This window comes from Amblyraja radiata, chromosome 14 (genome assembly GCF_010909765.2).
Source record: "Amblyraja radiata isolate CabotCenter1 chromosome 14, sAmbRad1.1.pri, whole genome shotgun sequence".
NCBI classification, from domain to species: domain Eukaryota; kingdom Metazoa; phylum Chordata; class Chondrichthyes; order Rajiformes; family Rajidae; genus Amblyraja; species Amblyraja radiata.
Window position 1 is genome coordinate 33506340 of NC_045969.1, and position 11023 is coordinate 33517362.

At 40.5% G+C, this 11023-nt stretch overlaps 1 protein-coding gene across 1 annotated transcript; it reads right to left on the bottom strand.

The window, feature by feature from the left end:
* Positions 1-5404: 5404 nt before the first annotated feature.
* On the bottom strand, positions 5405-8833 carry nyx (nyctalopin). The gene is made up of 3 exons (XM_033033071.1): positions 8479-8833; positions 8235-8320; positions 5405-6919 (listed from the first exon to the last, which is right to left on the bottom strand). Exons 2-3 carry the CDS (start codon positions 8275-8277, stop codon positions 5538-5540), a joined length of 1425 nt encoding a protein of 474 aa, XP_032888962.1. The 5' UTR covers positions 8278-8320; positions 8479-8833; the 3' UTR covers positions 5405-5537.
* Between the last annotated feature and the right edge of the window lie 2190 nt (positions 8834-11023).

Consider the following 11023-nt stretch of genomic DNA (forward strand, 5'->3'; position numbering starts at 1 on the left):
GCAAGATATTTCTCTTGACTGCTCTGAGATCAGGGCTCAGAATCCCAGGATTGGATGTGGAGCAAGCCGTTTAAAACTGAGACAAGGAGGACCTGTGGAAGTCAAGTTTTTTGAATAAGGTCATAAATGTTTAGACACCGAAAGCATTTTATGTAGGGAAGAGAGGATACGACCAAGGTAGTGAGGAAAATCAACTATGATCATGTGTGGATGCGCCAAATTACCTATCCGTGCACCATTTTTCTACGCTTCTATGGCATTTTCTCACGTCAGATCGTACGAGAAAGCCGGTGACACTAAAATCCACTTCGTCAGACGTGGTTCAATCCTGACGCTGTTTCTGGTTCTCGATCTCCCCGTAGCCATTACCCAGACTGGGGCCCAACACCAAGATCCGCTCTATGATCTTCTGCCCCGCAGCCCGCTCCTCAGCTGCGCGAGCCGCCGTAGCTCCCGTCCATTAATATACGCAGATGAGCTCTGACCTCATGACCATCAGAAAGGGGCGCCCGAGGCCCCTGTCTCGACTACCCAAAGTGTTTCTTCATGAGCAGTATATGGTGGGCGGAGACCCAACGACTAGCAACAGCAGTGGACATGGAGGGGAATGGGAAGCATGAGTATAAAGAACATTACAGGTAACAAATCTACAGTTTCAATCACTTTCATCCCCAGTTCTGTTCCCAAATCCATTCTGTGCTTGAAGTAGTCAACCTGTGTGTTCCTTGAAACCGTGTGCTAATTCTGCCTGCCATTGCAGTCACCACCGTGTGTGAGCCACTGTGTGTCGGGTTGCCAACTCTCACGCATTTCACAAAATACCTGCGTTGATCATAAAGTTCTCACAAATTTTTTTTTAAATAGTCACGGGCAATTCAATTCGCCCAAGGCTTCCAGATCTCCTCCACTCACCAATGAGAATAGTTTTCTTCCGTAAAGAACGTGCAATTTAATTGTCTTAGACTCTAAAGCATACTATTTAAAACGGCAAACTGCAGTATATTTGACATTCATGGAACCAAAATCTGCAGGTGCTGGAAATTCAATATAAAGCAAAAATTGTTTTAGAGGTGAGTAAAAACCACAAGGGGAATATATAAGGTGAATGCATAGTCTTTTTCCCACGATATGTGATTCAAGAACTAGAGGGCGTTGGTTTAAAGCAGGGCTGTCAAACTACTGGTCCGAGGGATGATTTGGGGAAAAAAAAGTTTAGTTTCTCCACATGCAGATGGTGGGATAGGTGAGACACGGCAGTGGTCCCAGCACCGACCCCTGAGGCACCTCCTCACACCCCATGGAGTTTTAACCCCGGCCAGGAGCGGACCAGGTGAGTGGGGGCGTCGGTGCTGCCTCTGGAGCCGCAGGGATGAATCTCGGGCTAAGGCTCCGTTCCGATGCCCGACCCCCAGGTCACTGACCCTCACCTCTCCCGGACCCCAGCTGGGCACAGAGCACAGAGCACCTGGGCTGGCCCGCCTTCTCAGGGAGGGGAAAGAGGGAAATGCTCCCCGGGCATCGCCAAGTCTCCGTGCACTCCGCATGTTGTCGCTGCTTCACTGGCACACACATGGTTTAAAGGGATACGAGCCAAATGCAGATAAATGGGACTAGTTTAGATGGGGCATCTTGATCTGCATGAACAAGTTGGGATGAAGGGCCTGTTTCCATGCTGTAAGAATATGACACATTGTAGAAAGGGTGCAATTGCTCTGAATAGGATCCAGGGACAATTTATGAAGATGTTGGCAGGGCTGGAATTTTTTTTTCACTTTGAAGAAAGATTTGATAACGGATTGTATTCTCTGCAGCAACAGAGGTGAAGAAAAGACTTAGTTGAGGTGAATAATATTATGAGAATAGGACCTGTTTTGCTTAACAAAGAGTATAGGAAGGAACTGCAGATGCTGGTTTAAACTGAAGATAGACACAAAAAACTGGAATAACTCAGGACAGGCAGCATCTCTGGAGAGAAAGAATGGGTGATGTTTTGGGTCGAGACCTTCAGACTGAAGAGATTGAAAATCAGCCATAAAATACAATGACTGGAGATGTGTGTTATCCAACTCAGGGCAGAAATCAGAATCATGTGTTCATCTTTATTGACGTGACACCAGAATAAATATATTACAGTAAAAAATATTGAATGGGGTGGCACGTTGGCACAGCGGTAGAGTTGCTGCCTTACAGCACCACAGACCCAGATTTGATCCTGACTACAGGTGCTGTGTACAGAATTTGTACATTCTCCCTATGAGCACATGGGTTTTCTCCGGATATACCGGTTTCTCCCACATCCGAAAGAAGTGTAGGTTTGTAGGTTAATTGGCTTCTGTAAATTGTCCCTGGCATGTAGTATAGAACTGGTGTAGGGTAGATTGCTGGTTGGTGGGCTGTAGGGCCTGTTTCCATATATATGTTTTACATATATCTTAATTTCATTGAACCATATACAATTGTTGAATATGTGGCATTATTTTCATCTTGTTTCTATTGTCAAAGGGTAAGGTTGATCAATTTATTTGTGCAGAACAGTGATGGGTCCGATTCTTGCCTTGTTTCTCAGCTCTATATATATGCATAACAGCATGAATTATAATCTGATTTCCATACATGAATATACTAAGGTCATTCATGTGCTGCAATTGTTGGTCAGAGCTTGGCTCTACTGTGGAATGTAATTAAGCCTAACCTTATTGCATTCAAGTGCAAGTTAAGACTCGCTACAGTATGCACCAGATTACACAATTTTAAGCTGAAAAATGCAAAAGCTCCTGACCGTGGGAGGGGGACACCCCCATTGGTCGCTACGCTCCCACGCAATTTCTCACTCTCAACTCACCCAATGTTGGCAGCCCTGCACTGTGGTCGCAACCACTACATCTTCAAAAATATGAAAATGAGAATAATTGTCATAAAATAATGACAGTTGTCGTCATTTGCATTAGTTTGCCGTTAAATAGGACAGGAAGATTTCATGCTGTGTTAATGTTCCAAGTGCCACACAAACAAATAGGCAACTTTCCAGTTAGGGGTGCTTGGGATACAGAAATTGTTCTCTTGTAATTTAGGTGTAAAGAAAAGTAAATCAGCATAATTTTTTTTCAATTCAATTTGATGTGGGCTATTTTTTGGGGAACACAACTACCCCCCCCACCCGAAGTGGGGGTTGCCTGTATTCAGCAATGCTATAAGGATAATGCATGAGTGGCATGCATGGACTTGCAGAGGGCTTTTGATAATTAACAAAGATGAAGCAATTGTCATTAAAGGGGGGACACTGACTGTATGGAAAGAAAGCTGGCTAACAACAGAGGGTCAAGGTGAATGATTCTTTTTAGGCTGAAGGAAGGTGAATTGAGGTGTTATAGTCAAAAAACAATGCAGCATAAAAACAGACACTTTGGGCCATCGTGATTGTGCTCTCCAGCAATCGGTGTTGGAATCCCTTTTTTAAAATCTACATTGCAAGCCACAATCTCTAGGTTTGTAGATGACATAAATCATATTGCAGTGAATTGAGAAGATTGAACTTTACTGCCTTCCATCACAGTGAGGAATGTGGAATCCACTGTGGTGGATGTTTATGTTAACTTTTATGTGGTTGTGTGTCTTGTGGCTTTTCACATTGTGGTTGTGTGGTAACTCAAATTTCACTACCTTAATTGGTACATGTGACAAGAAACTGACCATGAAACCTTGAATATAAGCATTCTGGTGGAACGGACACTCTTGGCTGATGAAGTTTATGCAGAAAAATGCAAGGTGATGTATTTTGTAAGAAGTTTGAGCAGAGACAGTTCAGAGAAAAGGATCGTTTTTCTAAAAATGTTGCAGGAGCTGTTTGGCTTGGGAGGTAAATCTGCACAAACTATTGAACGAGGCAGGGGAGATTGAGAAAGCTGTCAATAAGACATAGTTCTGGGCTTTATTAGCAGGGGTACAAGTGCAAGGACAGGGAAATCATGTTGAGCCTTTATAAAACATTGGGTCAGCATCAGCAGGAGTATTGCATTCAACTTTGTTCAGCTTAGAGGAAAAATGTGAGAGGAGGTGAGAAAATTCCAATGGTTCTTGGGATAAGGGAAAGTATAAATATTTTGTAGAGGTTCAAAACATTTTCTTTGGAATAGGGAAAGCTAATGGGAGTTTTTACAGAAGCATATAAACAATTGAGACAAGAGACTGCAGATGATAAAATCTTGAGCAAAATAAAAAGAGGAACTCTGGGTCAGGCAGTATCCATGGAGAGAAATAGACAAACAATGTTTTGGGCCAGGAAATGGACAAAATGAAGACTGGGAAATTATTTCCTGTAATATAGGATCAAGGACCAGTGATCACAGGTTTAAAATAATGGGGAAGAGAATTAAGAAGATCTATTTTTTAAATGCACAATGTGATTGGAATGCATTGTCTGGAGATGTTGAGGCACCTCCATTCAGGAGGAGTACCCAATTGAATGAAGGAGACCAAATTGCATTAATTGGCGAATGCAGCAGTAGGTGCTGGTAGCTGCCAGCTCAAAACTATTGTATGAATTGTTGGATGGTTGATGTACCCATCACTTTGGTTTCCAGGACATCCTAGCTCAATTTATCTAAAATATAAACCTAATTTATAGTAAATGGAAGATTTTTCAAGAATTTGTGCAACTACAACTTGTAAAGATTCTGCCTCAGTAAAAGGCTAGTTTCAATATTTCCCTTTTAAATTTACTACCATTTTAATCAGACATATGAAATTAACAGTTCCAGCTTACATCAGCCTAAACATTCCTTTGCATCTTTTATCTATTGCTTTTGGACAAACAAAATAGATTTATAATGCATGCAGTCAGACCAATCCTCCTATGTTGAATAATGGATCAGAACATTAATCCTTAAAAGCCATGCACAGAGGATCAAATGGTTATTGTGGCCACCATTTAGTCCGCATCTGGTGCCTTTTACTGAGGAAAGTATTAATGTATTGGATTCGAACAGATGAATGCATGGAAGAAAACATACAATGTTGGATGTAATAAATTTCCGTTAAAACAAGTAACAAATCGCAATGTATCCTGTGTTCACAAGCATGTTGTGCCATATGTTAACACACATTAATAGAATGAAATAGAAAACCTAAATATGTACTTGTAACATCAATGGTGGTTCTGGTCTATTATTATAAAGTAAGGTTTTTATAAATACCACTATTCAACCAAAATTGGGAGTCTACTGCAAAATCAGTTCTGATAATCCACAGAGATCAGTTGTTGAGATTTAAAACAAAATGAAGTTGGGATGTTCGACGGTAAGAACAGATGTATGAGCAGTTCTATAATTCCAAGAAAACTGTTCCACAGAAAATGCTCCCAATTTAAAAAAAAAAAGGCTATTTGGAGCTTCTGTTGTAACTCCAGCAATGTAGAATGTTCTTGTTTTTTTTAAGGGACAGAGCATTGGGATGAATTACATCCGACTCCAGCCTTGTCCCTCTGGACTTCCATGAACTGTAGTAAATACAGAATCTGCAGAATGCACACTTAAATACTGTCATATAATATAAAATAATATTATAACTGTCACGAGGATTTGAACGTGCAAGTTGATTTGGCATCGCTCAACATTGGCAGCTTCCACATCAGCTCCACTCAAGTCTGACACATTCCTAAAGAATTTGATGGTGTTTTCAGCATCCGATGTTTTTGGAAAAAGGAATCTAGAAATAAGACTGCTGAACCTGTTCTCTGTGGTAGACCGGGGATAGTCTGGCGTGGTTGGTGTGTAAGCCGTCACATTCAGATCGGCTAGATCCAAGCAGACACCTCGAGTGGATTTGCTGAAGAAGACTTTACTTAGGTCCATGCCAGCTATAGACTCTGGAGAGGCACACGGGATATCACGAACCAGTTTGTAGCTTTCCATCCATTCCTTCAACCACTCCAGCTTGCAATCACACTCCCACGGATTCCTGAACACATAGAGTCTTCCTATGAAGTAGACTGGCTGAAACACTGAAAGGGAGAGTGTAGTCAGGTTATTGCTGTTCAGATGCAGAGAGATCAAACTGGTCAGGTTTTCAAAAGCCCCTTCTTCAATGTAAGTGATCTCATTTCTGTCCAGATAGAGAACTTCTAGCTCAACAAGCTCATTAAACCAAGTACTGGATACATTCACTAAAGAATTACCTCCCAGGTTTAGCATCTTCAAGAGCCTGAGTTCTTTAAATGCAAACTCTGGAAGATTGTTCAGAAGATTGTCATTAAGATAGAGATACTCCAGTTTTACAGAGTCTTTAAATCCCCCGTCATGGATTACAGCTATTTTGTTACCCTGAAGGTTTAGATATTTTAAACTGACCAGCCCTTGTAGAGAATTGTAAGCCACTGCCTCAATCCTGTTTCGCTCCAAGTACACACGGGTAATGCTCTCCATCCCCCTCACTGCTCCAGGTATTCTTCTGAAATTGTTCTGCCACATTGCCAACTCCTGTAAAGTAGTGACTGCTGTAAAAATCCGGTCCGGAATGTTAAATAGATTGCAGTCAGACAAATCGAGTTTCAGTAGGCGTTTCAGGCCAGTAAATGTTCTGGTGTGCAGGTACCTAATGTACTCATTGTGTGCCAGTTTTAATTCAGTGAGATTAGGCAGCCCTTTAAATGCACCTGGGGTGATGAAGGAGATGTTGTTGTGGTCTAGTGATAAAGATCGCAGAGCTGGAAGAGTACCAAATGCCCTTTCTGTCAAAAACTTGATAGTGTTTTTATCCAAGTTGATAGCAGAGGCTTCACACGGGAACTCCCTGAGGACTTGCGATAATCCAGATCGGTCGCAAAGAACAGCACAGTTCCGTTCTTGAGTACAGGTGCATGAGGGAGGACATAACCGGACACAAGCCCAGGAAGCAGACACGTGCAAGGGAGCAAGCAAAAGTACTGAGACATAAAAGAACAAAATACAAATAAATGGATTGGTTAGAAATTGTCAGAAATAAATTAAGTGCAGTTTAAATAAAAACAGGGAAGGGTACATTAAAGAGAGAAATTAATACATTATTAAAAGCAGTTTTTTCCAATTTGCTAAAACGAACATGTCAATTAATTAATTTGGGCCAATAATAAAAGACCCATAACTAAACCAAATTGTTATGACATGTAGGAAGATAACCAGGAGGTGGTTCCTGCATGTGAGTTCCGAGGTCAGAAAGGAGATGTGGAGGAATTTCTTTAGGCAGCGGGTAGTGAATCTGTGATATTCATTGCCACAGATGGCTGTGGAGGCCGTCTATGCATATTTTTAAGGCGGAAATCAACAGACTCTTGATTAGTAAGGGTGTCAGGGGTTATGGGGAGAAGGCAGGAGAATGGGGTTAGGAAGGAAAGATAAATCAGCAATGATTGAATGATGGGCCGAATGACCTAATTCTGCTCCCATAACATGAATTTATGAAGTATTTGTTGTAATGGAAATACTAAAAAGGCTATCCAGAGACCCAGACTGATGAAGAAAGAAAAGTTCAATATCTACCAGCTATTGGGAAATTTGAGTTTCAATATTTACATACATTCCAGCTTTTTATAAAAATCTAGTAACAATAGTCATGATGAACATGAAACTACTATGTCCATGTGTTTCACTTATGCTTTTTCTTGACCGATGTCTGCTGTTTTTGTCTAATATGGTTTGAATGTGACAACACACCTGCAGCACCGTGGTTTACTCCTAACTGCCCTTAGCTTTGCAGCATTCAACCACTCAATTCAAAGGGCAATTAGAAATGGGTAATAAGTGTCTACTCCAGAATTAATATAAACATAGTTTAGTAATGATTAGCTCTGGTGATTATGACTAGACTAGTCCCCTAATCTTTCAGTAATTTGGACTGAAGTGGCATGGAAATGTGTGCTCGCAGAAACGGGCACAGGTGATCCGTGTTACAAATAAACTTAATAAATGTAAAATAAACTGAGAGAAATAGTATAGAAGAGAAAATAAGGGGAAAAAAAAGAAACCAGTTGGTGCAAGAATAGAAATGGGTTGCTGAATAAAGCAATATTGGATACTTCATCGAAAATTCTGACAAACGTTTCAGGTGCAAAAAAATGTACAGTAGGCAAGGTTAATTAAATGAATGATTATAGCATAGAATCCATATCCACAATGATTGTTAATCATTTCTTAGGTGATTGCATAAATCATGATGCAGGTAGGGGCCGCTTATTAATTAAAATGGATTATAATGTTAATTACCGTTTAAAATGGTCAGAAACATCTTAATGCTCTTCTGTGGCATCACAGAATACAAATATGCCACGGTGATCTTTACTAAAAGCTATCTGAAAAAAGATACAAAAACAAAATCACATACAAGTCTTCAAAAAAATATTATGTTCGAAAGAAGGCAAGTCAGCAAGGTTCAGATTTGTAGCAAACACATTTGAATTAAGAATAATGAACATAAACCAAGGCAGATTATGTTTATTGATCAACTTACATGATTCCCACCTTGAGTTTAAACTGTTTTTCCGTTGATTTCTGAGTGACGATTCCCGTCTCAATAGATTTTTCCAGCAAGGAAAATGTAGGAAACATCCAGCAATTTTTCTAAAAGCCTTTGCTTAATGCATTGACAAATCTGTAGTGCGAGAAGGGATTAGCCTTGATTGTGTTAAAACGTTTCCTGCAGATCAAACTGATAATGCCTGTAACCATGCAAAAGGAAGCTCACATCCAGATTGTCCCTGCCTACACCAGGCATTGGCAAGGACAAGGTATTGGTTTATTATTGTCACGTGTACCGATACAGCAGAAAAACTGATTTGCTGGTATCCAGGCGAATCATTCCATACACGACTAATTAAAGTCTAGTTTGTCTAACCTCATATTAGGAAGGTTGTGAGTACACTGCAGTCATGTATGAGATTCCTGGAGATTCACCAGGATATTGCCTGCGATGGAAGGTTTCATTTATGAGAAGAGACTGGATAATTAGGTTTGTTTTCCTAGAATGCAGGAGAAAATGTGATTGAATTATTCAAAATTATGAGGGGAATATATTTTACCATAGTAGTTGTGTATAAAACCAGAGAGCAGTGGTCTAAGGGCTAGAAAGTTTGTAGGGAATCTGAGGAATTTTATTTTAAACTCAGATAGTGTTTGGAATCTGAAACACACCGTTTGAAGGGGTGGTGGGGACAGATTCTCACAACATTTAAGAATTATGTTGATGAATACCTGAATTATCAAAGCAGTTTTTATTGCAGTCTTCAAGGCAGGGTTTAAATTCCACTGCAGGATCTGAACATATAGATTATGTGCAGATTTTAGATGCTGCCTCAAGAAGGCAGCATCAATCACAGATCCCCACCATCCAGGCCATGGCCTCTTCTCAGTGGTACCGTCAGGCAGTAGGTAGAGGCCTGATGTTTCTGTCAGATTCAAGAACAGCTACTTCTCTACATCCTTCTGGTCTTTAAACCTCACATTGGTTTAATGTAATCCTACCTTGGCAACAGAACATTATGGGCACTTCCATGGGCATTAATGTCACATTTATTGCAGTCTTCTTTTTCACTGTTCTGCAGCATTTGTGTAATTTATGCATTATCTATGCTTAATCTGTTTTGATTTTCATTGTATCTGTACGTCACTAGTTCTGCATATGACAATGCTCGGCTTAAGAAAGTATGGCACATCACTGAAGAGATGATAACTGTGAAGGTAACTTGTTACGGTAAGGTTGGCAGTGGCGCAACGGGAGTCGCTGCCTTAGTGCGAGATCCGCATTCAATCCTACCTACGAGTGTTGTTTGTACATTCTCCCTGGGGTTTCTCAGGGTGCTCTAGTTTCCTCACATACAGGTTTATAGTAAATCGGCTTTGGTAAGTTGTAAAATTGCCCCTAGTGTGTAGTGCTTGTGTACAGGGTGATCGCTGGTCAGTGCTGACTCGGTGGACCGAAGAGCCTGCTTCCCGCACTGCATCTCCAAAGTCTAACGGTAAAAGGATTACATTGAGATCTTCCGTTTCAGTGGAACATTATTCAGAATAGGAAATGCTACTGCCATGAATAATATTCCAGCCTCAACCAATTACACTAGAGGCAGATAAAGCCTCACTTGCTGCTCTGGAACACAGTACGATGCAGATTGCTTGTTGCATTTAACACCTGGACATGATCATCAAAAGTTGCTGATTAAGAAGTGCTTTAAGATGTACTCGGGTCATGATAAAAAAAGAAATTGGACATTCTGTTATCTAGTTTATCAATTCTGAATTATTTAACCAATAGGCAAAGTGTAACGAGAGGGGGTGTTGCTGAAATCTGAGATCTTCAAAGTAGAAGCAGTAGAAGTGTAGGATGGAACTGCAGATGCTGGTTTAAACTGAAGATAGACACAAACTGGAATAACTCAGGTCAGAGAGACTGCTGTGTGCTGTTTGCAGAGACATGGTTCACTCCTGATATACCTGACTGTGCCATTCTTCCTTCACTGTATGGACCATACAGCATCTTTGGGCTTGGAACTCACTCCATTTTTTACAAATGTGATAAGCATCATTGAGGGAACAAGATATTTTAATCTACTACTGGGGGCAGAGGGGCTTTGCGGGAACAATAACTGCAATACTATAGAATTTTATGCAAACGTGTTCAATATGAAACCAGGATCTTGAATCTGAATGAAGCAAATAGCAAGGGTATAAGTTATGACTGGCTGTGTTAGAGGCATATTTAAGAGAATAGTTTACAATCCCTATCCAATTGATGAATAGGAAAAGATGAGAAGGCATAGAGAAGTTGTGTCAAAGTAAAAGATTTAAGACCTCAAAATGCAGTCATCTTGAAGATAAAAGTTATTAATGAGGGGAAGCAGAATACGAGAAATGGTTAGCAATAAACATAAAAAAGACATACATTAACTTACAGATCAAGGAAAGAGAAAAATGGTAAACAAATACTTTGGATCTCACTCTGAAGGTATGGTGGCGCATATCAAGGCACGGTGGTGCAGCAGTAGAGTGGGTCTTACAGCGCC

Bases quoted from the DNA above. Each gene is read 5' to 3' on its own strand.
- nyx (XM_033033071.1), bottom strand. From the start codon at position 8,277: ATGCCACAGAAGAGCATTAAGATGTTTCTGACCATTTTAAACG. The intron at 6,920-8,234 runs GTAATTAACATT...TTTATGTCTCAG, and splicing joins GTTTCTGACCATTTTAAACG to TACTTTTGCTTGCTCCCTTG.